The following is a 27,488-nucleotide window of genomic DNA, read 5'->3' on the forward strand; positions in this document are numbered from 1 at the left end:
GCCTTTCTTTGGAAACAGAACCAGGACCAGCCGGCCAAGAATGAAGCTATTCTATGAGGGCTTAGCTCCAAGCCTGGCCCTGCTCCTCATTGGCTGTGTGAAATTGTTCTGCGAGGTGGAAAACCTGCTCACATTCTTCTCCGATGAGCTGTTTTGTCACTCGGACAGCTCAGAGCAGAGAGATGTACTGTTTTATAGATTTGTTGTCATCCTGTAGATGTCTCTGTGCCTCTCAGCTCTCACGGCACCAGTAATTATACAACAGGGCACAGAACGGGCCCACCGAGGCAGGCCTATTTGGATAATCACCACTTTACATGTGACTGCACGCTGGACGCCCCGTCCAAACTGCTCTGCATGCCATTGTGTTTGTTCACACGTATGAAACGCAGTGTGATTGCATAACGAGAGAAATATCTATCTATCACCAGGTTCAGAGGTGTTACACTAATGTAGTTATCAAATGTAGTTGTTTGGTTATTAATCCTGGACATGCAACTAGAGTAACTCAAAGAACCCGCTCTCAAAATTCCTGTAAGAAAAACTCTTTGAACACAAGATTTTGTTTTATGACTGATAAAAGTTTCTTTTAGGGCTGAGTGATTAGCTGGGTGACCCTGTAAGATGTTCAGTTAATTAAATCTTGAAGTTAATTTTAAATATGACTTCAATAAATGTTGAAATTCATAAATTACAACCATTTTTAGAGTCAGATTGGGGGTTTACTCAGTAGGAGGTAAGCTCGGTGGCTAACAGCTTGTGATTGACAGTTAACTAACCAACATGTGGTTTTATAGTCAGTTTCACCCCTCGCCTTCGCTGTCTGCGATTATAAATCAAGCCCAGGCTTTTTCCTTTGCAGCAGTGCACCTTTTCCACTCCCAGAGAGCCTAAAATCACTCAGTTTGGTTCGTGCTGAGTCAGGAAAGAGGAGGGAAAACCTTTGGTCAACAAGATCTAAAAGACGTACAAGTTATAACAAAGCCTGTGGAAAGATCGTTAAAGGTTGCCTACAGTTGTGGGGCTTCCTTACTTAGTCTGCTTTTAGTGGTATAAAGCTAAGTTTCGGTTGGTAGTCGATGTCGGCCCTTCTTACAGTTACTGAGGTTTATAGTGTAATTGTGTTCAAACGATTTTGAAAAGTGCAGTATGTGAGACAACAGAAAACCCTTGCTGACTTTTGGAGACTGCTTTTATATTTAGGAGTCTTTATAAATGGAGCTGGGACTGGGCGGTTTAAGCCACTGATTGTGAAGCAAGCTGACCCGGTTCACCCTCCTGCCCCTCTTCCTTTTCTCTCCATATTCAGCAGTCACATGAAAAGAGGGCCGTTTTGAGGCCATTGAAGCTGCAGTCAGGCTAAAGTGTTGCCTTTAAGGAGCCCTCCGGGGAAGCCTGGCCAACACATAAAAGCTTTGGATTCAAGGCAGACTCCACAGAGGCCTCTTCAAGGCCGGGGTTCAGGACTGAACTGAAGCTGCTCACCACAACAGACCAGCAGGACAAAATATGCAGTCGCTGCAAGAAAAGAGCGGCGGCAGGGAGCCTTTTTACTGCCAACAGGAAGGAGATGGGGTTTGAAGGAGCGTCATCGAGGCAGTGTTCGCTTTGACGTGAACAGTGGAGTGCTATATGAACTGTAATGGTACTTTACTCGGGACTGTTGCCCACTTCATACACTTAAACAGTGCAAGTATAAGATAAGAGAAGGCGTTTATTTCCCACCATCTCCAAGAGTGGAATCTCAGTTATCTCTTCTCGTACAGCAGTAAAAGATTCATTCCACCTTAATTAGCTGACTTGGGTGGATTGATATCAGCGAAGAAGTAAAGTGTTAAAATCATAACATTAGCCTGCTTCTTTAATCTGTTTCTTTGCTGATTTTCATAAGTAGAAATTATGAACTAGATTAAAGGATTTGTGGTTTCAAGTAAACACCTGACCATGTCCTCAGACTCATTGTCATCACAGGTGGTTCAGTGTCAGCTGGTCATGTTATCAGTATATCACCTACGAAAAGGAGATAATGCAGTAGACCCTGAAACAACTGAACTGCACATCTTCTGCCCCTTGGCTGCACCAAAACATCACTGACACAGGGCAGACCTGATGATGTCAACGCTCCATGGAAACAGGTTGACTTATTGCCAGAAGGAAAAACTGTCACTATGATTGTCAAGGGAGCAAATAACCTGCAGCAACAGCCTGATATTACTCCTGAAAACCCGCAGCAGGAATTGGCTGAAGCCAAGTTCACTGTTTGGGCAAACTGAGATAAAGAGCTGGTCCAGTGTTCCACAGCCAGATTGACTTCGACGTTTGCCTGGATAGCAATCCCTTTGAAGCTGGAACACACCCTGCGGTCCTCCATCTTGAAAAAGAGAAACTCAGTTTTCTGAAGGCATGTCAACCAGGAGAGCTCCACAACGTCTGGAGCATCCACTCAAAAACAATATCTGCCTGTTGATGTCTCACAATCCCACCATCATACACAGATGTCTGTTAAATTGGATTAATTGGAGTATTTGTTGAAAATGATCCTGCATGACTTTCAACTTTAATCAGGTAAAAAAAAGAAATTGTATAGTTTCATTTACAGTTTCTTTACTTTACTTTTGTAACTCTTTAAAAAGACACAGTTCATTTAGTGTCTTCAGTTAAATTATACTTTGGATTCAGGGAAATCTGCAGTAACTGTTTCAAAGCAAAAGTCTAAGCGTGTAAAATAAGGAGCATCTCGGTATTGACCAAAATGATTTATAGTCCCAGTACTTAGTAGTACTTGTGTTTATCTGTAATAGTTGCTGTTGTGTGGGCTCCTCCCATCAATAATGGATCCAAAAGTTGCTTCCATTCTTCCAGCCTTGTTAATGCTGTCATTATATTTATTGAACAGAAAGTCAAACCGACTCTCCTGCCAGCAGTCATTAATCACTGGTTCTGCCAGCGCTGCAGGGTTTATTTGATCAACTCCACCTCTTCCTCCTCCTGTTAATGTTTCTTTATTCATACTCCGTTTGGCTGAATCCTCACATTCCTCACACAAAGCATGAAGCAGAGTTGGTGACAAACACTTTGATTTTCTGTCAACCACGTGGAAAAAAAGATTTTAAATGAAAGTAACCCACGGCCACCTGTTGATTCACAGGTTCTTACAGCTTGGATTTAATTATTGGGGGAAAAAGTCTTAGAACATGCCAAAAACTTAATTCATTAAATGCAACAATGTGATAGGTTGCTCTGATTGATTTTTCAATGGAGTTCAATTGGAGTTCATGAGAATGCATCCATTTTTGCAAGACATAATTACACACTCATCAGTGTATTTTTCTAAGTACAATAATTTCTATTAAATTAACACAAAACAACTGACTGTGCCTTTTATAGTACAGGTGTCTATGAAAAAGAGGAAGTTGGCTTGTTTACAGCTAAAGATGATGTTCCATGTTCTGGCTGAAGTATTTCTGTAAAAATTCATATAGTCCTTATAACTTTGGCTATAAATAAAAACATAAAACTAAATACCAGCTATGTTTGAAAGAAAGTTTGTGAAATTGGGCTAGTTGACATATAATGATGCGCTAACTGGGGGCTAACTGTTTCTTCTAAAAAACCAACAAAAAACCAACTTTGGTGCTTAGGTTGATATGTCAGTATTTGATTGGCAGATATCCTGTGCCTGGTTATTGATACCCTGGCTGCTGCTTTTGTCTCATGGAGGTCTGAGTGTTGTCAGTAAATGAGAACAGACTGCAGGCAGCTTCCTTCCTGGAGGACCGAGTCTCCACAGACAGAACATCACCCACTAAAGGATTATCCTGCTGTAAATACAGTTGAAAGGGGAAGATAAAAGCCGTTGCTCATAAATCTTGCTGTCGCCGATCCAGTCTGATATACACCTGCTATGGTGACTGTTGCTATATTTAAACATCAGGCTTCTTTAACGTGAATACACTCCCACAGAGTTCACAGCTGCTTCTTTGTGTTTGGTGAAGTGCGTCCGCACTTTGCAACCTTTAATCCTTTGATGTATTCATCCAGTCTGGGTCTGCTGAGTCTGTTATGAAGGTGGTGTTTGTATGTTTAAATTTAAGTTGGATCTTCCTATCTGAACTGTGCCTGGCATTTGGCTGTGAGTCCATTAGAAGCCCAGCGTTGCCTCTGGTCTACGTCAACTTCTGCTGGGCTTTAGATAGAAGAGCTACAAGCTGCAGTCTTTATGTGAGCGGTGGTTCCACATGCTGCTTTTTGACTGTGCTTGACCCACCAAGTCCTCACGGGAGCACTTTTGAGGAAAAGAGGCATCAGAAATATTTATTTGCAGGAATACTCCGGTTTGCCTCATGTGGCGAAGAAAAGGGTTATTTAAGACATTACTGAACTACTGAATACATAAGTTCTAGTTTATTCAATCTTAAATCTTGTGTAAAAATGTTTAAAATAGTCCAATAACTCTGATCTCTGGCCGGAATAGGCTGTCTTCATCTTGTTTTTATAACATTACAGAGGTTGGTAGACTTGCACTGACTGTGTGCAACACTAAATTGCCTGTGATGCTGGTTGAAGCTTCCATCTTTTCTGGTGGAAACCCTGAGATGTTTCAGTTGATGCTTCTGTTGTCGTTAGTTTTGTGTCCTTTTTTTGTTTTTGGTCTGAGCATCACTGTGAGGCTCAGAGTGTTTAACTCAGTCACTGCAGCAGAACACAGCTGTGACCTACAACATACGCTCATTACCGAGCTCCCTGTGCTGCTTTTTATTCATTTGATCTGATTTCCCCTCGTGTCTTTTCCCCGGAGACACCGCGGGGTCCCTGTGAGACCACTAAAGACCCTCTTAAGGTTAAAGGAGGACCACCTGCCACTTAGCGTTAGTGGAGACAACAATAACCCTCAGGACAGAGGATGCATCCCTGTATCCTGTTGCATTTTTGTTTCTATCTATTCAGTTTTTGTCTCTGTCAGTGCTCATATGATTACTGTCATGCTTCAGTTTCACAACAGCACCTGATTTTTGTGATTAAAGAAGTTCTGCTTCTGTTGTTTTAAACCCATCTGGAGACTGAGCTCACATATGCAGAGGACCACGTAAACTCGCGTGCAAATACTGGGATTTACTTCTGTATACATGCAGGTATTTTTATTTTGGTTGGTATTGACTCTATTTATTTATTGAGTTAAAAAAAGAAGCCCTACTATAGACTAGAGCAGGGTAATATGGCCAAAAAAATATATCACGATATATATTTGAAAATTTGCGATAACAATATAACTGACGATATAATTTCTGTGAGACAAAATACAACTCCACAACTTGCACAAAAAACCCTATCCATTTATTTTCACTTAAACAAGCTGCTGTTATTTATGTGCATTAAAGCTATATAAACATTTAACAGTGCAAATGCAAATTCCTTGCTGAAAGTTTAACCAAAAGGCATTTCCAGTAGAAATATCCTGAGCATAACCACATATAATTATCCACTGAAGTTAAAAAGAGGTGCTTTGCAACATTATACTGCAGTGTGCCAAATAAAAAAGTCAAATACGTATTTTTTTGGACCATAAGGTGCACGGGATTATAAGGCACATTAAGCGAAACAAAGCAGTCAGATAAATCAAACTTTATTCAACTCATTCTTCGTGCTTCCTCCACTTCTGTACCATTGATTCATTAATGCTGTATTCTATCACAGCTGCTCTATTCCCATGTTGTTGCAGTATATTAATGACTAACCTTCTATTGTGGATGGATTATCTCAGTTGTTCTCCTGACTGAAGTTTGGTCCGTTTACAGCATCCTGCCATGCGATTGCATTTGTTCCTGACCACCAGGAAGCTTCAAGTTAACTTTTATCGAGTGGAAAAGTGCTTGCGTTCATCCTCCAGCTTCACTGTTTATATTATGCTAACATAGCTGTGTTGCTAGCGATCACGTAGCACATCATTATATACCAGCTAGCCCAACTTCAGTAACCCTACAAACGTCACTGCTGTTTAGTTTTCTGTCTTCATTTATGTTGGAAGTGATAGCAGAGCTGTACGTTTGATTTTTTTCAGAAATCTCTCAGTCAGAACATGCTATGTCATGCTTAGGTAACTAGCGTAATTAGCGAGCTAACTTGCGCTAACTTCCTGCTGGCTTCTAACTCCGTTAAATGTAATAAATTCTGTTTTCATAGATGCCTGGATGTTAATCTTCATAGTTACACCTTGTAAAGCAGCAACGCTGATCGTTTTATTAAGAATGAAAGAATTTACACAGTTTTTAACTCTCAGTGATGCTGCAGTGATCGTTTAACTTTGGGACCTGAAGGGACGGGGTTTTGGACCCTGATTACACCCAGATTAACGAGAACCTTAGTCCGACAAATACGGCAATAACGAGGGCCCGCTTGCATGTTCTACAAAAAAATGTGCTTTTCTGTGTATCTGACGGACAAACTCACACCAGTGAAGTTGCACCATTTTTTACAAACCAGTTCTGGTTCATCCGTTTCACTCAACAGTCCTCTTTCCCCCTTCTTATTCTCCGCTGCCTTTTTCGGTCATGTGCGTATGAAAACAAAGGCACTGCACATGCGTGTTTTACCCATATTCTATCGCAATATTTCATTTTCTTATCGTTACCTTGTACCGGTATTACCGTTAACGGTATAATATGGCCCAGCTAATGCTGGGCGATATGGCCTAAAATCCATATCGCGATATAATTTTCTCAAAAATCGAGAGTGTGCTTTATGTATGAATTCTGGTTGTGCTTACTTACCTCGAACCGATTTTGGCTGCAGAAATCTGTTAAAAAATGTTTTGATGGATTGTCAGAGCATTACGGCTGCTGTAGTGAGGAGCTTCACGGAGAAATCTGGGTCCAAAACTCCGTCTTCTTCAGGTCCCAAAGTCAAACGAACACTGAGAGTTAAAAACGGTCTGAATTCTTTCATCTTTAATAAAATCATCAGCGTTGCTGCTTTAGCAGGTGTAACAATTAAGTTTAACATCCAGGCATCCATGAAAACAGAAGTTATTAAATTTAACGGAGTTAGAAGTTAACCGGAAGTTAGCTCACTAGTTTCCACCTAAACATCACATACCATGTTCTGACTGAGATTTTTGAAACTAATTCAAACGTACAGCTCTGTTATCACTTCCAACATAAATAAAGACAGAAAACTAAACAGCAGTGGCGTTTGCAGGGTTACTGAAGTTGGACTACCTGGTATATAATGTTGTGCTACGTGATTGCTAGCGACACAGCTATGTTACCATAACATTAGCACAGTGAAGCTGGAGGATAAATGCTAACCTTTTTTCCACTCGATAAAAGTTAACGTGAGGGATTCTGGTGGTCAAGGACAAACGCAATCGCATAGCAGGATGCTATACACGGGCCAAACTTCAGTCAGGACAACAAATGAGATTATTCATCCACAATACAAGGTTAGTTATTAATATACTGCAACAACATGGGAATAGAACAGCTGCGAGAGAATTCAACATTAATGAATCAATGTTACGGAAGTCAAAAGTGCTTCATCTCTTTGCTGTGACTGTCGCCCGGCATAATTTGCAGATGATAATGGTTTTAGCCGCTGCGATGCTTTCGACCAAAACAGGCGCAGCTTGATGACATCATCAACATGCGCTATGGCAATAGAGCGGTATAGTCAAAATCTCTATCGTTGGCCAAATTTATATCGTTTCTACCGTATATCGTTTATATCGCCCACCCCCAGGCCCAGCCCTACTATAGACTGGCGACCTGCCCAGGGTGTACCCCGCCTCTCTCCTTATGACAGTTTAGTCAAGTTCAGCAGCCCCAAAAATGATATTTGTGACAATCAAACTGGTGATTTATGAGATTTATTGATGTATATTGTTTGAAATCTTACTTTAATAGCTCAGATACAGCGCCTTCATTTATGTACTGAGAGCATTTCTGTTAGAAATACTTTTTTTTTTTTTTTTCTTCTAAAAGGCGCAGACTGGATTGATCTGCATAGAGTTAAAGCAAACCCTTACATAACAGATGTCAATGCATGGTTTCTATTATTTACTGTAATTACAGCCATTTGATAAACAAATATATTAAAGCTAATTCATTTATTTGCAATTTTATAATTAAAAATCATGCACTATGTAATCAGAGGGAGTAAAATCGTGAGTCTAAGCAGCTCTGTGGCAAAGTGTTCAGGACCGAATGTTGTGTGGCGATGATGACGAGTCGTGCTGCTTCATTTCTATAAAGATGAAGGCAGCCGGATGCTGACGGTAGCAGGACCGAGGACTGCAGGAATGTCTAACATTTCGGTTTGTTCTCGCCGCACACGGCAGACTGAATTTTTGACCGTATCCCTCGCAGCTGCTGCCTGATGAAATGAAAACACCTCGGTGCGAGTTTGAGTGTTTTTCTTTCTGTTCTCCTCAGATGTGTGAGCCCTCGGGGCGCTTAAATAGCTCACAACACTGTGAAGTTTCTAAAATAGCTGAGCACAGATTTGAAAATAATCACTTTTCCTTCTAAAAACGATCCTGTTGGCTTCACTCGCCCAGAAAATCCTGATTCTGCAGCTTTCATTAGAGTAAATCTAGTAATAATTAAATGCCCTAACATTTCAGTGTAGCCCTTTTAAAGATTCAGGTGGTTTCAAATATTTTTGTTTTGTGAATTCCCACCAGTCTGCAAGAATTTAAAACATGTTTAGTAATGTCTAGAAATGTTGGAAAATTTTATAAATCTCTGGAGAAATACTATTTTATGTCAAGCTGTACTATCTTTGGTATTTTCATTGATTAATATAATGAAATGGGAACATATGATGTGTGTTTTGTTTTTGTTTTTTTCTGTTTTGTTATTTTTGACCGGCTACTTGTAGCGAAGTGCCTGAAGATAAAGTTTAAAATTGCTTCTTTGATAAGTTGTTTATTTGTTATTTTGCTTATTTTGGATCATGAGGTAAAGCTGCAGTTTTATGGTCACTACAGAAAAATGCTGAAGGATCAAAATGGTCTGAATTCAACTTGTATCTCATGGCTGTAGAGCAAGCCTATTCAAATGGTGGCCCGCGGGTCCAATGCGGCCCAGAAGCAACCTGTGAGTGGCCCTGCCTGTGGTCCTGGCAGAAACACAGAGAAAACGCAAAAAATTAATTTTTAAAAAATTAAAAATTCCTACAGCGTAGTGTAGACTATGAATGCAACACTCCTAGTAGCCTAGCAATATTTAACCCACAATGCACTGTGATGTAAACATATTAAACAATCATTGTAATATATGATGCGACAACAGCATGTCTTTCTCAGTCCAAAAGCGCAAAATTGACAATGAACCCTGCCTGGACTGACAAATACTTATTCATTTTACCGCCAAATCCAAATGCCAAACCAATGTGTTTAATTTGCAGTGAGTGTGTTGCTGTACTTACGAAGGCACCACAATGACAAACACCAGACTTTCTACACAAACTTTCCAGAGCAATCTCAGGAGAGGGCTGCAAAAGTACAGTTTAACTGCGAGTTTAATAATCTTACAACCGGAGTTGTACTACCATGGTGAGGGTCCTGTACAGTCCAAGAGAGAGTTGCAGCAGCTTTCCTTCATGTTTGCTTCTTGGCGAAGAAGAAAAGGCCTTTCACAGATTCTGAAACAGTGAAATACTGCATGCTGGCTGTGGTGGATGCGGTGATAAGTGACGAAAAAATTAAAGTAAGTGTGACATCTGCTATAAAAAACGTACCCCTGTCAGACAGTTCGTAGAGATGAAGTTCTGGCGTCAAACGAGTTTGAAATGCTGTTAGATGACCTGAGGAAAACTGATGTAATATCTATAGCAGGAGATGGGTTCACAGACAGAACTGATAATGCACAGTTGTGCATATATGTCCGTTTTTTTTGGATGGGAAATTGCTCGGCTTGCTACCGTTAGAGGGACACACAGCTGGCGAAATAATGTTTGAGAAGATTTCAGCTCTTTTTGAGGAAAATGGTCTGGATATGAAGCGTGTCTGTATACTTGTGACGGATGGGGCTCCATCCATGGCAGGAAAAGTGAGTGGTCAGCAAAATATTTATTTTAATTTGAAAGGGAATTATCAAAATGTATTTTTTATTATTTCAAATGTGCAAAAAAAATAGTTTAGTTATAGCTCCCCTTTTTTAAATGGACCTTTTGGTGTGCATTTGTGAGGTCACCAGATTAACAGGGGAAAAAGGAATAAAAAAAAAAATTACTTGTTTTTCAATACAATTGTGTGGGTTTGAAATTGATCATGATCTGCTGCTTACTGGCTGCAAAAAAATATCTGGCCCAGATAAATTCCTCGGTTTGAAAATCTGGCCCAACTAACTTCTTAGTTGAATAGCCATGCTGTAGAGCCTGAGCATGGTGATGTACCTGGAGCTGATGGTCTGGATCAGTAAAGTGGGAATTTATTTGGCTTTAATGTGTTTGTTCATTTGTTGTAAAACTCTCACACATCCAGCCTTTTGTAGCAGCTGTGGTGTGAATCCTGTGCTGCCTCTTTGAGCTCTCCCTCTGTGTTGGTGTTCAGCAGCATTCGGCTGTACTATTTAAAGGTTTGATTTACTGTCCCAAGAATGTCCTCTTAACTGCTGCCAGCACCTTCAGGCCGTGTGTGTGTGTGTGTGTGTGTGTGTGTGTGTGTGTTAGTGTTATCAGCTGTTTGGTAAATCCAGAGAATCTGATAGAGACTCGCATGCTTCAAATGGAGAAGGGGGAGAGAGGGGAGAGAGCCGGGGGTGGAGCTGGATGAGCCTGCAGGCTTGATTTTTGTCAGGCAGCTTCTCTGCGAACACATGCATGGAGCTTCGCTGGCTCTGCTAGCTCTGCTGTCACAGCTCAGCTACTCTCTCAAGATCTGGAGTGTTTTTGAGTTTCAGTTTGGATTAACTTTGTCCTGAGAGCAGGAGAGTGGGCGTCGTGCTGCAAACACAGGGTGAGTGAGTGCCTTTCAGCTGTCAGCCTGCTTCTTCTCCTGCTGTTTCTGCACACTGTGCTGGCTTTATCTGCAGCTTTTTCGTGCTTCTCCCAGGAGTTCTGCAGTTCCAGTCGGTGTGCTGCAAGATGGCTTTATTCACAATCAAAAAAAGGGAAAAGATTGTTTTTAATGTTGTTTGAAATATGTGAATAGCACAGCTGAACGGTTACAGTCTCATCTTTGTTTGCAGAATGTCTGAATATATCCACAGATGAGTAAAAACAGATGAAATTCTCTCTTTCTGATGGAACGTATGTCAGATCCTCCCTTTCAGGTAAAATTGTTGATGTTTTCTGTTCTGGTTGACATTAAAAGACTGTTTAAACCTGAATCGAGGCAGATGGAGCCATCAGTCGCCCTCCCTGTGATAAATACAGTGAACAAAATGGAAAAGAACTGAAAGAAAACATCTGTTTACTCCTTCAAAGTTTACGGCTCTGGGAATTCCTGGAATATCAGGCAAGTTTTGCAAGAGATGTTTTCCAGACAGGTAAAAGTGCTAATTTGTGTGACCAGCGGTGCGTGTGAAGAGTTTTCACAGCTGATTTCACTGTTGTGTTGCAGTCTGTTGGGTCTGTTTTTTTTCTTTTTTTCTCCTGTCCAACTGGAGCAGAAACAAATGTGTTGTGCAGCTTTTATGAGCCATAAAACAACATTAACATTGATGTTGATGGAAGAGAGAAGCTTCCATAAGTGATTCCAGACTGAGTAAAAAGGGAAAAGCCTTTAAATCAAATCTTGATTTGTTGACTTTATTATATTCTGCTTTTCTTCCACTTTGATGTGCAGCTTGTGTTTTATCCAGCTGCTGTCCTGTGGTGCAGAAATGAAAGTGTGTGGTTTTGGAGAAGCTGTTCGAGGTGTCAGACGTTCAGCGCGAACAGTCCGAGAATTGCAGGCAGAGATTAGCTCTGCAGCCTCATGTAGGAGCCAAAATGGAGGTTGAGTGCAACCCCGTCCTCCACCTCGGGGGCTGGCCAGTTTTTATTTGCGGTTGCTTGGATTCAAGCTCTTACTGTGATTACAGATTAGATTTAGGGCATCTAAAGTGCACGACTGGTTTTAGTTGTTATTGCTTGGGAGTTAGCTTTAATTGTTTAACAGGAATGCACTGATGCATCAGCCTGTCTGCAAATAAGATGGCATTTACTGCTGGGATTGAAAGTGCTTTGAAATTAAAAAGCTTCATAGCCACACTGCTATGACACACGTAACATGACATGTGAGTTTGCGCTCACACTAAAGGCCAGCAAGACAAAACGATTCAAGACGGAGAGCAGCAGATAATTCAGTTTGAGGAAAACTGGGGGAAATCTTCAAAGACTGTATGATGAATGTGTGTCTCATTTGTTTTATATTACAATCCCTAAATCCATGGCTCAAAGCAACCTCGCATATAAGATGCCACAACGCTGCTGTTCACCACATCATGATTATAATAAACAGAAGAAGAAGCAAACAAAGGAGTAAGAAGACCATGAGCCAAACGGTTAATTCGTCTCAACATTTTCAAATCCCTACAGGTGTTCCCTAGGGATCTGTCATATTTAGTATCAATCTACTCCAAAACTTTCTCAAACTGAGCAGTGATAAAATCCGAGGTTCTCCTCAGTGCCACCAAACTCCAGCTTTCAGTGTCATGCTTGATGGCACGCTTTCTTTCCAAGCTCAGTACTGCTGTCCTCATTCGCACTGTGATCGCGTCCCACATTGATTAGTGCAACTTCCTCTAACCAGAGCTCCATACCACTTCATCACCAAAGCTCCTTCCTTACTCATATTATTATTATTATTTTTTAAACTCAAGATAAAACTCATATGCATCCACAGCACATCAGCGTTGTGTCGGTTTCACTGGTTCATTGGCTCACAGAAGTGGCAGTAATGGTTTCTGCCATCTGATGTTGGATCAGAGGCAAACCGCCCTCTCCTGTAGGATTTCTGTGTGGTGTGTGTGAGGCTGACTGATGATCTGCACCTCAATCTCTGGTCTCTCCTCTTTACAGACGCTGAAGCCGTAATACAGTTTCAGGAAAAGTCAAACATGCTCTTGTTAAACATTTTTTCTAAGACCTTTATTCACTAAATGCATCAACTTACCCTGAGATGAACCTTCAAACAGCCCTCTGAAGATCTCAAAGTGGGGGCTGGAATAACTGTAGTTACAAATTTATCACATCTCACACAAGTCTCCACAAAGTTAGAAGCACACAGCAATTCTCACTGAGGCGGTTAAAAAATGTGAGTGGGGTAATTGGCTGGAGGCTGCAAAGATGCTGCAGGTGGGTGCTTGTGTGTGTGTGTGTGTGTGTGTGTGTGTGTGTGTGTGTGTGTGTGTGTGTGTGCTGATTAAAGAGCTGCTGAGGTGATGGATCAGAGAGCACAACTTTGCAGGCTGACCATGTGTTTCCTGGTTTTCTTCAGTTTGTAACTGAGGTTTTTAAAAATAAAGTGATTTCATGGCCAAAAATATTTATCACGATATATATTCGAAAATTTGCGATAACAATATAACTGACGATATAATTGACGCGAGACAAAATACTTTACAACTTCGCAACTTTATTAGTACAAAAAACCCCACCAAAATATCAATGTATTTTCACTTAAACAAGCAGCTGTTTTTATGTGCATTAAAACTATATAAAAATTCAACAGTGCAATCACTCCGCGAGGTTCCTGACTACGGTACCCGCAATGCTCCGACAGTCCATCAAGTGGTGCGGCTTCGTAGCTTACCAAAGTCGTACTAAAACATTTTTTGACAGATTTCTGAGCGCAGTGTTCCGCATAAAATCGGTTCGAGGTCAGTAAGCACAACCAGAATTCATACATAAGGCACACCGGATTATAAGGGGCACTGTCGATTTTTCAGAAAATCAAAGGATTTTAAGAGCGACTTTCCAAAAAACACGGTAATAATGACGGCTCACTTGCATGCATTGCTTTCAAAAATTGTGCTTTGGTGCATATCTCACGGACGAAAGCCAAACCAGTTCCACACCACTGAGGTTGCACATTTTTTACAAACCAATTCTGGTTCATATGTTTCATACAACGATCCTCTTTCGCCCTTCTCATTCTCCGTCGCCACCATGCTTTTTCCGCCATATGTGTATGAAAACAAAGGCACTGCATATGCACGTTTGACACTGTTGATCATCTTATTTTGTTACATATATTAAACCACTGGGTGGGTGTATCGGGTACCGCATTGGAATGGTTTAAATCCTATTTGTCAACTCGATCTTTCTCTGTGGCTACCTCCAAGTTCAGATCCTCTGTCAGCTCTCTTGCCTTTGGGGTGCCTCAGGGCTCTGTCTTGGAACCGTTATTGTTTTTTGTTGTATTTACTCCCTCTTCTGCAACTTCTTAGCTCTTTCTCTGATATTTCATATCATTGTTATGCAGATGATATTCAGCTATAGATCTCTTTTAGGCCACCTGATGTTTCTAAGCTCCAAATCTTGCAGTCCTGCAGATTGGATGGCTGGTAATTACCTTCAACTAAATGCTGATAAAACGGAAGTCATTGTCTTTGCTCCTGAGAAATTTGTTCCCCTCGTGGTTAAAAATCGAGGCCCTCTTGCTTCTTATATTAAATCCTCCATTAGGAACCTTGGTGTTACACTTGATCCAGCTCTGACGCTGGACACACACGTCAAATCTTTGGTTCGCTCTTGTTTTTACCATTTAAGAAATATCGCTGAGTCCCATTGTGTCACGTTCCGAATTGGAAATGATTATTCATGCTTTTGTTTCATCTCGCTTAGATATTGTAATTCCTTGTTTACTTGCTTAACCCTTTACAGCCGATCGGAGCGGGCACGCTCTGTTTTGCGTAACTATTTTTAAATCCCGGTAGCTCTGCAACCAAGTAAGCTAGCGCAATAATTTTTTTTGCATATGAAACTGGAGGAGTTGTACTTACATCTTATGCCATCAGCTTGTCCTAGGTCACAGTTTCCTTCCACATATAGCTTTGCAAAAACTGCATAAAAATCACTTGCAGCAACAAAAACATGATATTCCAGAAACACGCTTCGCCGATCCATCAGCTGTTTGTAACACTTCCTACGTCCATCAGCGCGAACTATCACATGACCTGCCCGAAACCGGAAGTGACGTCATTTTGCGGAAATGTAGTTTTTTACGATCGGGGCCTTATGAGCTTGTGTTTTACTTGTTATGTGTTTTAAAAAGTTATGTTTGACTTTATGACTTTCTGTGTCGTTTCTGGGATGCTTAAGACTCATATTGCACTGCTGGAAATAGTTTATTTTGATGCATATGCTGTTATTTTGCAAATTTGCACTATAATATTTATTTTCGTTTTTCCTGCAGTATATAAAAATTGGTGTATTTCAAAAATAAAACTATGAAGACACTCAAAATAAATTTCCTGTGGTGGGAAACTAGTTTGTGTAACTTTTTTGTATTTACAGTTTTGAGGGATAAGCCTCTTAAATTTCTCTAACTAGAAATATATGTTAAAAAAACAAAAACGATTTTCAATTTTTTTGTAGTTTATTGCACTTTTTTGCAATTTATGTAATTACTATGCACCTAATGCAGACATATTATTAAAGTTTGGGCTATAATGGTTGTATTGATGTATAGCAACTTGAAATGCTCCCAAAAATGGCTCCACAGCATGTAAAAATATAATATAAGCTCTGGCGAACTTGGTTCTATGGTAGGTCTTAAAGGGTTAAGTAATGCCTCCCTGGAACGACTGCAGGGTGTTCAAAATGCTGCGGCTAGGCTTCTGATAAAGCATCACAAATACTCCCATGCCACTCCCCTGCTGATTCAACTGCATTGGCTCCCTGTCAAGTTCAGGGTCTATTTTAAGATCATAATCATGACTTATAGGGCCCTGCACGGTGTAGCTCCAACTTACATAAGTGATCTTCTTCTTCCTTATCACCCCAGCAGGCCCCTGAGGTCTTGTGACCAGGGGTTGCTGGTTGTCCCGCATACAAGGTTAAAAACAGAAGGTGACAGAGTGTTTGTATCAGCGGCTCCCAGACTCTGGAATTCGCTCCCTTTGAGTTTGAGATCTGTGGACTCAGTCACGTCTTTTAAAAAGCAGTTAAAAATGTATCTGTTTAAACTTGCTTTTGGTTGATTTTATTTTGTTTTGTCTGTTTTCTGCCTCTGTAAAGCACTTTGTGATTTTATCTTGAAAGGTGCTATATAAATAAAATTTTACTTACTTACGTTTTACCCATATTCTATCGCAATATTTCATTTTCTTATCATTGCCTAACGTTATACCGGTATTACCGTGAACGGTATGACATGGCCCAGCCCTACTCGTTCCCTCCTTATTGTAGTTATTAATTGCATAATTCCATTCTAATTTCAAATAAAATACAGTGAAGTTCTGTTTAAGCATAGGGGAATTATGCTTTTAGTCGTCAGCTGTATTGTAAATTGTTGACAAATGTGAATTCTCTGATACACGAAATATAAGTAGAAGGCAGTTTTTTGTGTTTATTTTTTTTGTACTGTTGTCTTTGAGGCTGTGACATTTAGGGCTGCTCGATTATGGCAAAAATGATAATCACGATTATTTTCACTGAAATTGAGATCACGATTATTTGACGATATTTATTTAACCCTTTAAGACCTACCATAGAACCAAGTCCGGCAGAGCTTATATTATTATTATTTTTTTTTACATGTTGTAGTGCCATTTGTGGGAGCATTTCAAGTTGCTATACATCAATACAACTGTTATAGCCCATATTTTAATAATATGTATGTATTAAGTCCATAGTAATTACATTAATTGCAAAAAAGTGCAACAAACTACAAAAAAATTGAAAATCGTTTTTGTTTTTTTACATATATTTCTTGGAGAAATTTAAGAGGTTTATCCCTCAAAACTTTAAATACAGAAAAGTTGCAAAAAATAGTTTACAACAACAGGAAATTTATTTTGAGTGTCTTCATAGTTTTATTTTGGAGATACAGCAATTTTTATATACTGCAGGAAAAACAAAAAAACAATCCTATGATGCAAATTTGCAAAGAAAACAGCATGTGCATCAAAATAAACTATTTCCAGCAGTGCAATTCGAGTTCTAAGCATCCCAGAAACCATTCAGAAAAGTCAAACATGACTTATGAAAACACCAGTATAGGCTTTTAAGGCCTACAAGTAAAAAAACTACATTTTCCGCGAAAATGACGTCACTTCCGGTTTCAGGCAGGAAATGCGATAGTTCGTGTTGACGTCTTTTTCAATGTGGGAAGTGTTACGAACATCTGATCGGATCGGCAAAGCTTCTGGAATATTATGTTTTTGTTCCTGCAAGCGCATTTCATGCAATTTTTATTTTTTAAAACGAAAACGTAAAATCTCCGTTTTTAAAAATACCCGTGTACGTGTGGACGTAGCCTTTAGCAGATACTGATCTTATCTGGCCAGCCTCATGTGTCACACACAGTATCTGAGAGGAAACCTGACTGCTGGAAGTCAGACTATAGTCTTAGATATCATTATTTAAATTATTATTCTTTATTCTTTTATTTGATTTAAGTATAACAGTTTTCTGCAGACTGATTTAAGAAGAAGAAAAAGAAAAAAAGTGTAGCTGATGGTTGAAGACAAAAATACTTCCATGTGTGATGATTGCAATATCCCCAAACCGTCACATCATCTAACAACTTCAGTTAGGCATTTTTTTGTTTAAGTTTAGGTGTCTGGTAGTCATGTCTCAAGACGTTGTGACGCGTTCTGTCTCATTTTTCCCAAATAAATGTTTGAAAAATTCACATTTTTGTTTACAGGCAGCATCCACGGACTCAAAGTGTACGTAATACTTTAACACTGACAGCTTTTGTGACGGAGAGCTAAAATTCCACACAGTCTCATGATATATAAACTCTTAACTTCATGCAGTCTTTAGCTGCAGGAATGATAAATTAGGAAAACAGATTAAAATATTTGCCTTTTTTTTGTTAGTACTTTCATTGGCTCAATGTGATCATAGTAACCAGGCTTGTTAATATTGTGATTGGCTCATTCTTTGTAATAATATATTTACAGTTGTTGATCCCCACAGTTTCACACAGGAACTAGAACTATCCATATATATCTATCGAGATCTATCGATCTATCGAGATCTATCTATATGAGAGACGAGAAGGAAAAGCAGAAACCTGAAAGCTGTGTTCATTTGTATACAGGCCTTTGGTTTGTCTGGATACTAGCCGTGGTGTCCTCCCCCCCCCCCCCCCCCCCCTTCATGTGCACTGAGCTGTATAATGAAGTGCGAGTCACACCCACGACCTTCACTTCACCTCCTGCTCCCACTAATGAGGGAAAAGTCTGGAGGTTTCTCTTTGTCCTGGCCTGTATTAAAAAGTAGGCCTGTGTATCCAAACTTCAAATGCTCTGAAGACCCCCACAGACCCCCACGGACCCCCTGTGTCAGTGTTTAATGTATAAATCAATGAGTCTCTCAGACAGGAAACTGTCTTCCTGCTCCTCCTCTGACTCTGGGGGCAAATTGATCATTAGCTTTACATCAGTTGAAAAGTAACCATGTTCACAGATGCTGCAGAGCTGCTCCTGCTCTTTGTTTGATCTGCTGCACACATGATGAGTATGTTGAATAGTTTGAGTTTACCTGACCCGCTCACTAACTAACCGGATATTAACTTCAGTCTGCACTCATGCTGCTGCAGCTTCCTTTGATTTCCTCCTCAGAAGCCTCAGAGCACCTCCTCCCCTTCTCTGTGCACCCATAATGCTTTGTGTCATCATGTAAGGAATCAGAAGCTCTTTTCTTTGTTGAACCGTAAGAAATCAGTCATCTTTTATTTACCGTATGTTTTAAGTGCATCATAGCTTCTGTGCGGGGGGAAAAGGTTTTATATGTGCAGCTTGTTAAGCCACAGGTTACCGAAATAACTGAGTAACCTGCAAACAACTTGGCTTTGTCCCAGGAATGTGCATGTATACATTAGGTGATTTATATAAATGTTGGTTATATGAATTTGATTCTACTGCTGCAGTTATAACCACACACCAAGAATACTTGTTCAATCAGTCAAATTAATTTGAATTTGATCTGTGACAAACTGAAGATATTTAAATATTAGAGGTCTAGTGTGTAGCCATCACCTAAAAAATAAACAGGAGCACTGAGAGCACGCTCTGTCATGAAATAGTTAGCTTGAATTCAAATATTTATCTTACCACTCTTTGGACTAAATCACCAGATTAATGATTTTCTGCTGCATTAATCAGGTGACCTTTTTGCAACTTTGCAGGGTTTTGCCTTTTATAATTTTAATGTTCTTTGTGGATTTTTGATCAGTTTTTTTTCATCACCTACTCCCCATGAGTAGGTGGCATATGATCCTGAAAGACATAAAAATAAGAAAACAATTACCCAAAGTTATGTTTGAGTGTCCTTTAACCTCCTGACAGCTCTAATGGAAAACGTTTATTTTGTTGAAAGCTTTTTGCTAAAATAAATAAATAAACAAATACACAATATTCTTTTTTTTAAGTTGGAAAATCCTTAGTCACAGCAGTTAAGACAATAAAAAGCTTAATAAAAGGGCATGTACTTCAATAATATAAAATAAGACATACTGTATAAGAAAATGGATATCAAGGTGAAAACTAATCTCAAATCAAAACTGCAAAAAAACTTCAAATGAGGGAAAATTTAAATAAAATAAGTAATATTTTACACTCAAATTCGGATGAGCAAAAGTAAACAGATAAAATTCACATTTCAAATAAACAGATGTTCACCTGAGTGGTGCACAGCTAAATGAGTAAGAGAACACGCTAAATGACATAAAACAAATGTTAGTTCTTTCTTTCTTTCTTTTTTTTTTTTTTTAAAGCGAAAGGCTAAAGAGCTGAAATTGGTTTTAAATTGGTTTTAAAAATGTCAGAGGAGCAAATATAATGTGCAAATATAATCTGAGGCCTGTTTGTGCAGCTGGGGCTCTGGAGTCAGAGCTCAGTGAGTGACTGATGAGATTTTAAACTGGAGAAACATGTCATTTTCATGCAACAGCCTGAAGGAAAACATAATAAAACCGTATGCTGTGCAGTCACGTGAGCACTGCGTCTTCTGTGAGCGTTCGACTGAGCGCTGCAGGCCCTGTGGAGCCGAGTGGGATGTGGAAGGTAAACAGGATTCATTTAACCCTGATGGAAACAGGAGTGTTTGAACAGGATTCACATTAATCTTCCTTTTGTTCTCCTTCCATCGGGTGTGTTTGTTTGTCACATTGGAAACATTCATCAACTGTCTCCATCACAGAAACCTCATTATGTGCTGAAGCAGCTGTCTGTTATTGTGTGGACCACCATTCTTCAGCCGAGCACACATACACAGGGTCAGGGTCACGGTTAATGGGTCGGCACTGAATTACTCACAGGTGATGGAGCTCCAGTTACTGTACGTGTATTAAAAGCACAGCCAGCAAAATGTTTGTTTAGACTTAAGCTACAACACTCGAGTCCTTCAGTCTGCTGTTTTATGCCTTGGAGTCTGACTCGGACTGATGTCAATAACCGCGATTAGTCTTTTCCTGGCTCGAAATCAGTGTTTGGAGAGTGTTTTTAACATGGTTGGTCCTTGATTGGTATCTAATTTAAGTCTGCATTTTACTGCCACTTCTGCCCATTTGATAAATACGTAAATATATTTAGGTTTGGGTAAACCAAAGGATGAAGACACAGTTTCTTGCACAGTTTTCTTCCCTTTGGTCAAAGGTGAAAACCACAAATTTTCTTAATGTGAAAAAACTGTGGATTCTTATTTTGTTGAATATGAGGAATGGGGTGCAGGACCTTTTTCAGTGCTGAGGAATGTGTTGAAGCCCGAGGTGGAGCTGTTTGATCCACGTCTGCTGACCCGTTCATGTTGTCTCAACTAATCCAGTGAAAGCTTCTACAGCCATTCATGCAGTCTTATTTAGCTGTGTACTCTGCGGTCATGAGTCACTGACGCTGACTGATGCTCTGTGTGCTCATGTGCAGGTCTGCTGAGCTCACCTGTTTGTCTCAGGTGAGAGGGTGTGCTGGAAGGCGTATGGCCCGGTAACAATGTGACGGTGTAAGTGTAAGCAGGAGTAGGCGTATAACGGTTCCTGTGTCCGGGCCACGGTGTGGTCATGCGTGCAGTTTAAAATTAAAGTGGAATTATGTCACTGTTGTTTCATGTTATACCTCTTCATTTTAGTGTTGGTTATTAAAGAGGGCCAGTTATGATGATCTTGAACTGTCTTTTTACTCTGAAACTCCACTAAAGCATCTTTGTTTTTGCACATCACTGCAGACTTGAACTAGTCTTGATTTGAGGCGTCACAGATGTGAGGTTTCTCCTGCCTGGTGCATAAACCACCAGTGAGTCAGTCTTGTGTGCCGCTTCCTGTCCTTAAGCCTGAAGGTAGGGCTGGGCGATATGACCCAAAATTCATATCTCGATATTTTTTTTTAGCTGGATGGCGATATAAGATATATATCTCGATATTTTTTTTAAAGCCACAAGGTAAGAACAAAAAGAGTTCTTAGTCAAAGCTGTGTCCCAGATGTCACACGGGCACTTTTATTAACATAGAGCATAGATGTACATGAAAAAAAACTACTCAAAAATAAATTGAGCATTTATTAAATAATAATGCTCCATAAATAAGAGAAAACTGTTGGTTTTGTGCATAACAAAGAGCTCACAATTGTGCAGTCAAAATGTAAACTAAAAGACGCTGAGCATAATAACAAAGACAGATTTCACAGCTGCTCTGTTCCCAAGTTCGTGACTGACAGCCTGGAGTTTGAAATCCGCTTCATAACCATGTCTCTTAACAGGTGCCATTTATGGTCCTTATACACACACAGTAGGGTAATATTACGTTGAAGCACAGTACGTATCACTCCGCGAGGCTCCTCGGTAGCCGTAATGCTCCGACAATCCATCAAGCGGTGCAGCTCCGTAGCTTACCAAAGTTGTACTGAAACATTTTTTGACAGATTGCTGAGCACCGTGTTCCACATAAAATCGGTTCGCGGTCATCAAGCACATCAGAATTCATACATAAGGCGCGCTGTCAATTTTTGAGAAAATGAAAGGATTTCAGGCCGTGCATGCCGTTAGCGTGGTTAGCTCGTTAGCACGTTGACGCCGTCCAGCCCCACGCACGGGGCGATGCGCAGTAACTTGTTAACGGAGATTTGCCGTGTCCATCTTGTGGCTGCCTGCAGGTGAAGCGATGGGGGAGGAGGGGGAGTTGTGTTCAGTGAAGGAGAGGCGAGGCCGAGTAACGTTGTTTAGAGACAAAAGTGGACGAAAGAGAGGCAAACTTGTGGCCCACAACTATAATTATAATGTCCTGTGAAGGACATTTCTGGCTATGAAAACTGCGTTTCCAGCTATGGCAATTCATCAGGTTATGCACCATGGATTTGACCTTCAAGGTCAGGCTGTCCTCGTGGACTTTAACATCCCGAGGCAACCGAGAGACAACATTTAACGGTTAACCAGATACACCGACTTCCTGTTTTTCCTGTTTGCTTCCTTGCCTCTTCATCCATTCCCTGACAATGAAAATATCAAGTTGAACGAGCACCACACCATTGAGGAGACTCAGTGAAAGTGTTCCTGTGGACTAGGGCTGCCGCAAACAATTATTTTGATAGTCGACTAGTCACAGATTATTTTTGCGATTAGTCGACTAATCAGATCATCATCCATTGAACATAAAACGTACAGCTTATTGCACCAGCAGCATCTGCTCTTATGACTATCATTAGCTTACAGCTTTAAGTGTTTAAGGTATGTGCTAACTAAAAATAAAGACAAGATGGTAGTTTATTAATTTTTAATGAAATTTGCAGATTGTCTCGGTGAAGTTTAATAAACTCCTTGCTTTCTAAAATATAACAGGACACCGGAGTAAATTCTCCAGCATCTCACACTTCTGATAATCAGCTGTCTGCTTGACGTTTATTCAGCTGTGTAAAAACTATAACTTTAATCTCAGCCAAACCGATTTACTCAGGAACAAATAAAATACAAAAAAAGCCAAACAATAACATTTTTAAGTTATCTAAGTGACTTATAAATCATGTTTAACCTGAGTAGCGAAAGACGGCGGTGGGTTTGAAAACGATTTGCCGGGAGTCCGGTGTTCTCACGGCTCTAGTGAGCCTAGCCCCCGGCTAGCTATCGAGCTAGTGGGTAACAGACGTCTCCGAAAACGTCGGAGCGCTTTTGAAAATATGTGGTGTCCTGATCAACTGAGCCGATATTTGAGGTTTACACAGCTACATTCTCACCTGAAAATACGTTAAACGTTTATTTTGTGACCCAGAAAGAATAATAAGAGTAATATTAAAACTAAGTAGCTGCCGCCATTGTTGGAAACTGAGCTGGGCTGCGCTATGAATTCTGGGACAGAGCTGCTGCTGCTTCTTCGGGGTTTAACGGCAGCTGGCATCCTTGTACACGCAGTGCTGCCATCTTCTGTTTAAGTCCGTTATTACACTCTTAAATCCTGCCACTTATTCCTGCGTCTTTTGGGATCTTACAAAGCTTCAAACGACGCGTCGACTATTAAATCAGTCGTCGACGATTTTGATAGTCGACGTAATCGTGACTAGCCGACTAATCGTCGCAGCCCTACTGTGGACCGTGTGTCGGTTTTTAAAAGTGGTCCCTCCCAAATTTAAATCTTTCACAGATTTTCCTCCTTATAGTTTCCTAACCGTTTGTTCTCACTTGCTGGTAAAACTCAGGTGTCGATTACATTCATGTTCATTTTAGGTAGAGACACGGCACTTGGTGATATTTGGCCTCTGGTCATAAGAGAGGCTGTCAGAGCTGCTAAACAGGGGCCTGCTGTGCTGTGAATGACTCACGCTGACTGTCTCTGTGTGCTGCAGCAGAAACATTACAGGTCACATCGCCGCCAGGACTTTCACATAAAAGAAGTTCCTGCATTTATTCAGACATGAGAGAACAAGTGAAGCTGCAGGAACATTTATGTAACAGGGGCTGAGAGGGGGTTTTGTTCCCCCCTCAGGCATTTGTTTAGAAGAGGAGCCCCCCAGATCCTGACACGTCTCCTGATCTGTGTTGTTAGCAGATAACTGAGCAATACTCCTCCAAGACACAGGGAAACGGGATATGTGTGAGACCTGCCTAAATCCCTCATCATTTATAAAAAAGGTGGGGCTAATAGAGCATAGATGCTTGTATCCTCCACCTGCGCACCTTTCGGATATGTTATGATCTTGTGTTTCCTGCAGAAATAGTTTGTGGTGGTAAACCTTGTCCTTTTCTTCAGTTTTAACTGTTTTCTCTTTCTTCCTTTTCTCTCCAGTTTAAATGAGTAGTATATTAGTCAACAGGAAACTTTTGTAGTGTATTTATGTGTAAATAAATCATATGCACACAATAACTAGAGGATCAATATTCAACTGCTTCTTCAGTCAGTTCATGGATGGACTCCAGATCCAGGTAGTGATGGTAGACTGTATTCTGCTCAGCAGGCGAACCTGTTCTCTGGAGGTTAAGTAGGAGTAGACCGAACCTGAACTATGGTCTCCAGCTGCACTCTTTTAATCTACGAGTAAAGAAAAATCTTCTGGAGAGCAGCTGAATGATATCAGACTGTCACAACAGCAACCTGATCAGCCTGCTGGTGGGAAACACTGGAAAGGGTAGGGCTGGCTGGTTACCAACTTTCAAAATAAGAGTGAGCAAGTAAAGTCTGTATGTAGGGAAATGCTGCTCAGAACAAACAGGTGGGTACCGTTCTCTGATTGGATCAAATTATTTAAAAGTTACCTCAAAGTAAAGGATGACTTTTTCTTTTACTGAAAGGTTAAAAATAAAGCCCGTTGCTGGTTCTGCTCTGGCATCTCTGTCTTTTGTTTTTCATTTGCCTGCGATTATACATGATGAATGACACAAGCAGATCTTCAGTCGCCACAATTCTAATTTGAAGGGAGAGCTGGGAATTCGAGGAGACCCTGGCAGAGTCCCCAGTGTTCCCATCATAAACGTCCGGGTAGTAGTGTTGGTGGTGGGGGGACTCCATGTCATCCTTTCAGAGCCTCAGCCATTGTGACCTTGCCAGTTTGTCTCTGTTTTCTACACACGGACGCTCTGAAAGCAGTTTTTCTCTGCAGCTCCTGGAAACCACAGACAGACTCCCAGCAGCACCCTGGAAACCAGCACAAACCCCTCGACCCTATGCTGGTCTCAGTGGTGCATCAGCTTCTCTGTGGAGTCCAGCTTCAGTGAACAGTTTGAGCACTGTGCAGGAGTCTAATATCAGGCACTAAAAACAGGCTTTAGGCTTTGTGTTTCCATTTTCTCTGACTATCAAACTGAATCGTGTGACATTCATGACCGGCTTAGTCACTTTAACATCTTAGAAACTGCAAAAATGACTCGCATTAATCTTCTCGAGCTTTGAGAACTTTGGGAAAACCCTTCATCGCTGTCACCATCAGCTGGTTTCTGGTCCAGTCTGAGCTGTCATCAGGTGACCTATATCAGCAGGAACTCTGCTTCAGGCATTGGCCCATTTCAGCATCTCACTAGCCCACTGCCATACATTATCTCTGACCCCCGACCCCAAACTCAGAGGTCTCTCTGCTGTGATGATAGCAGCAGCTGTTTGTCTCCAGCTGTGACCATCAACTTGTTTCAGACTGGAGGCTGTGGGAGTCAGTACAGTTCTGTATGGGTCTTTGTTCCCAGCCGGCAAACTGTTAGCAGTGCGGCGTCACATGTGGGACTTGTTAGGGCAGTAATGGATTCAGCAGAGGCCTCTAGTGCCCTTCAGTTCAGCCATTACTGTGCATTCACAAGGCAGATGTTTTTAACAGTGACCACATTCAGCCTCGGTGGCAGCAGGAGCCAAAAACGATCCTTCAGGACTTTTGATGCAAGCGTCCCTCGGTTACTGCTTGGAGTCAGCCGATGGACTCATCTGCAGCTGTTTTATACCTGATTTCAGTGAATACTTGTCAGAAACACTAGACATCCCAAAATTTGAGGAGACTGGAGAGCAAAAGGATTAATCACAGGACTGATAAATCAGCCGAATATTTCAGAGCATTTATTGATCGTCCGTGTTCTTGGACACATTTTCTCTGGGTTTACATGAAAACAAATAGCATGTCTGTTGTTTTCATTGTGGACACTTTGACCTGCTGGTGGAACTAAAACAAATCTTTTCGTGTGTGTGTGTGTGTGTGTGTGTGTGTAACTGAAATTCTTTGCATTGTTACTCAAACGTTCTACAACGTCTGAGAAAATGAGTGTGCATATTGTCCGTCTTGGCTTACTGTATTCAACATATGAATATAATTTTGGGCATCCTGAGCACACTCGATCTTATCTGATCTTGGAACCAAAGTGGGATGTTGCCTGTTTAGCACTCGCTCATAGACCACCTGGGAACTGTGCTGTAAGCTTAGGGGCGGCTGTTGGATGTCTGTTAGTCGGAAAGTTTGATCCACACTTCCTCCGGTCTGTGCCGCAAGATGCTGAACTCCTGGTTATCCCAGTGCATCCTTAATGTGTGTCTGAATAGGTAACTTTTGTTACTTTAGTGCACGAGTGGAAAATGTAATGTGATTAGAGTAATGCAGTAATTAACCAAACTGAGTCTTTTTAATAAGATTTGGGTGACTATTCTTTGCTGGGGAAAGGCTTTGCTCAAAAGGCTACAAGTGGAAAGTCTTTTCACAGGGGCTTTGCTTCATGTCTGTTCACAACAAAATTGACCTTTTTTAAACTTTTATTTAACAAAGAGGTCCTTTAATTTTTATTTTTTTTTGCCTCAAGGACAGAACATGAAGAGACACGAGACAAAAATAAGGACAAATCAGGACAAACAAGTAACTGAATACAAATACAGAGCCCAGCTTAGGAATGTCAGTATCATTCTTCAGTGCGAAGTAAAATGATACATGAAGGCTGAAGGTTGGTTTCTGCCATTATCAGTGAAACCGAACTGATCATAATGGAGTTGGGGCTGATAAACGACACCAGCTTTTTCCTGATACAGAACAAAGAGAAGACTTTAGAACAAACTGCGTCTGTTTGTATTATCAGAGTTTTAAAGTGGGGAAAAAAACGACACACGTCCACTCTAAAGAAATTAAAAGAGATAAAGTTAGCTTGGTATATTGTGTTACAGTTATCACTGTCTCATCGGTGTGCTGTGTTTATAGCTGGTAATACTGGAAAACAGGCCTGTCACATTCTGAGGAAGGTCCAAGTCACATTGACACAGCACTAAAAATCATGTTTTACTGTGTGGGAAGTTAAAATGAGCTGGAATTGGTTTAGAACGGCTTCTTTGAATCAAACTGTTTTAAGTCTCAGGAACACAATACAGAAAAATAAACCTGCTCGGAGCTATCAAGATTTCCCCTGACAGAGGATCCGTCCTCACCTGCTCCTTGTTGGGTTTTCCTGGGTTTTATTCT

The 27,488-nt window shown here is 40.7% G+C and overlaps 1 protein-coding gene across 4 annotated transcripts in view; it reads left to right on the forward strand.

The window, feature by feature from the left end:
- The first annotated feature begins 11,234 nt into the window (after window positions 1-11,234).
- Window positions 11,235-27,488, forward strand: part of plekhg4 (pleckstrin homology and RhoGEF domain containing G4) — a 61,581-nt gene continuing 45,327 nt past the window's right edge. For all 4 annotated transcript variants that reach the window (XM_085406225.1, XM_085406318.1, XM_085406071.1 and 1 more), the window contains exon 1: window positions 11,235-11,270. In XM_085406225.1, coding sequence (XP_085262351.1) covers window positions 11,241-11,270 — 30 coding nt within the window. In that variant the 5' untranslated portion in view covers window positions 11,235-11,240. The remainder of the gene's footprint in view (window positions 11,271-27,488) is intronic.

This window comes from Rhamphochromis longiceps, linkage group LG1 (assembly GCF_057381845.1).
Source record: "Rhamphochromis longiceps isolate RC_006_pf linkage group LG1, R_longiceps_female_GT1.1, whole genome shotgun sequence".
In the NCBI taxonomy this organism is placed as follows: Eukaryota; Metazoa; Chordata; class Actinopteri; order Cichliformes; family Cichlidae; genus Rhamphochromis; species Rhamphochromis longiceps.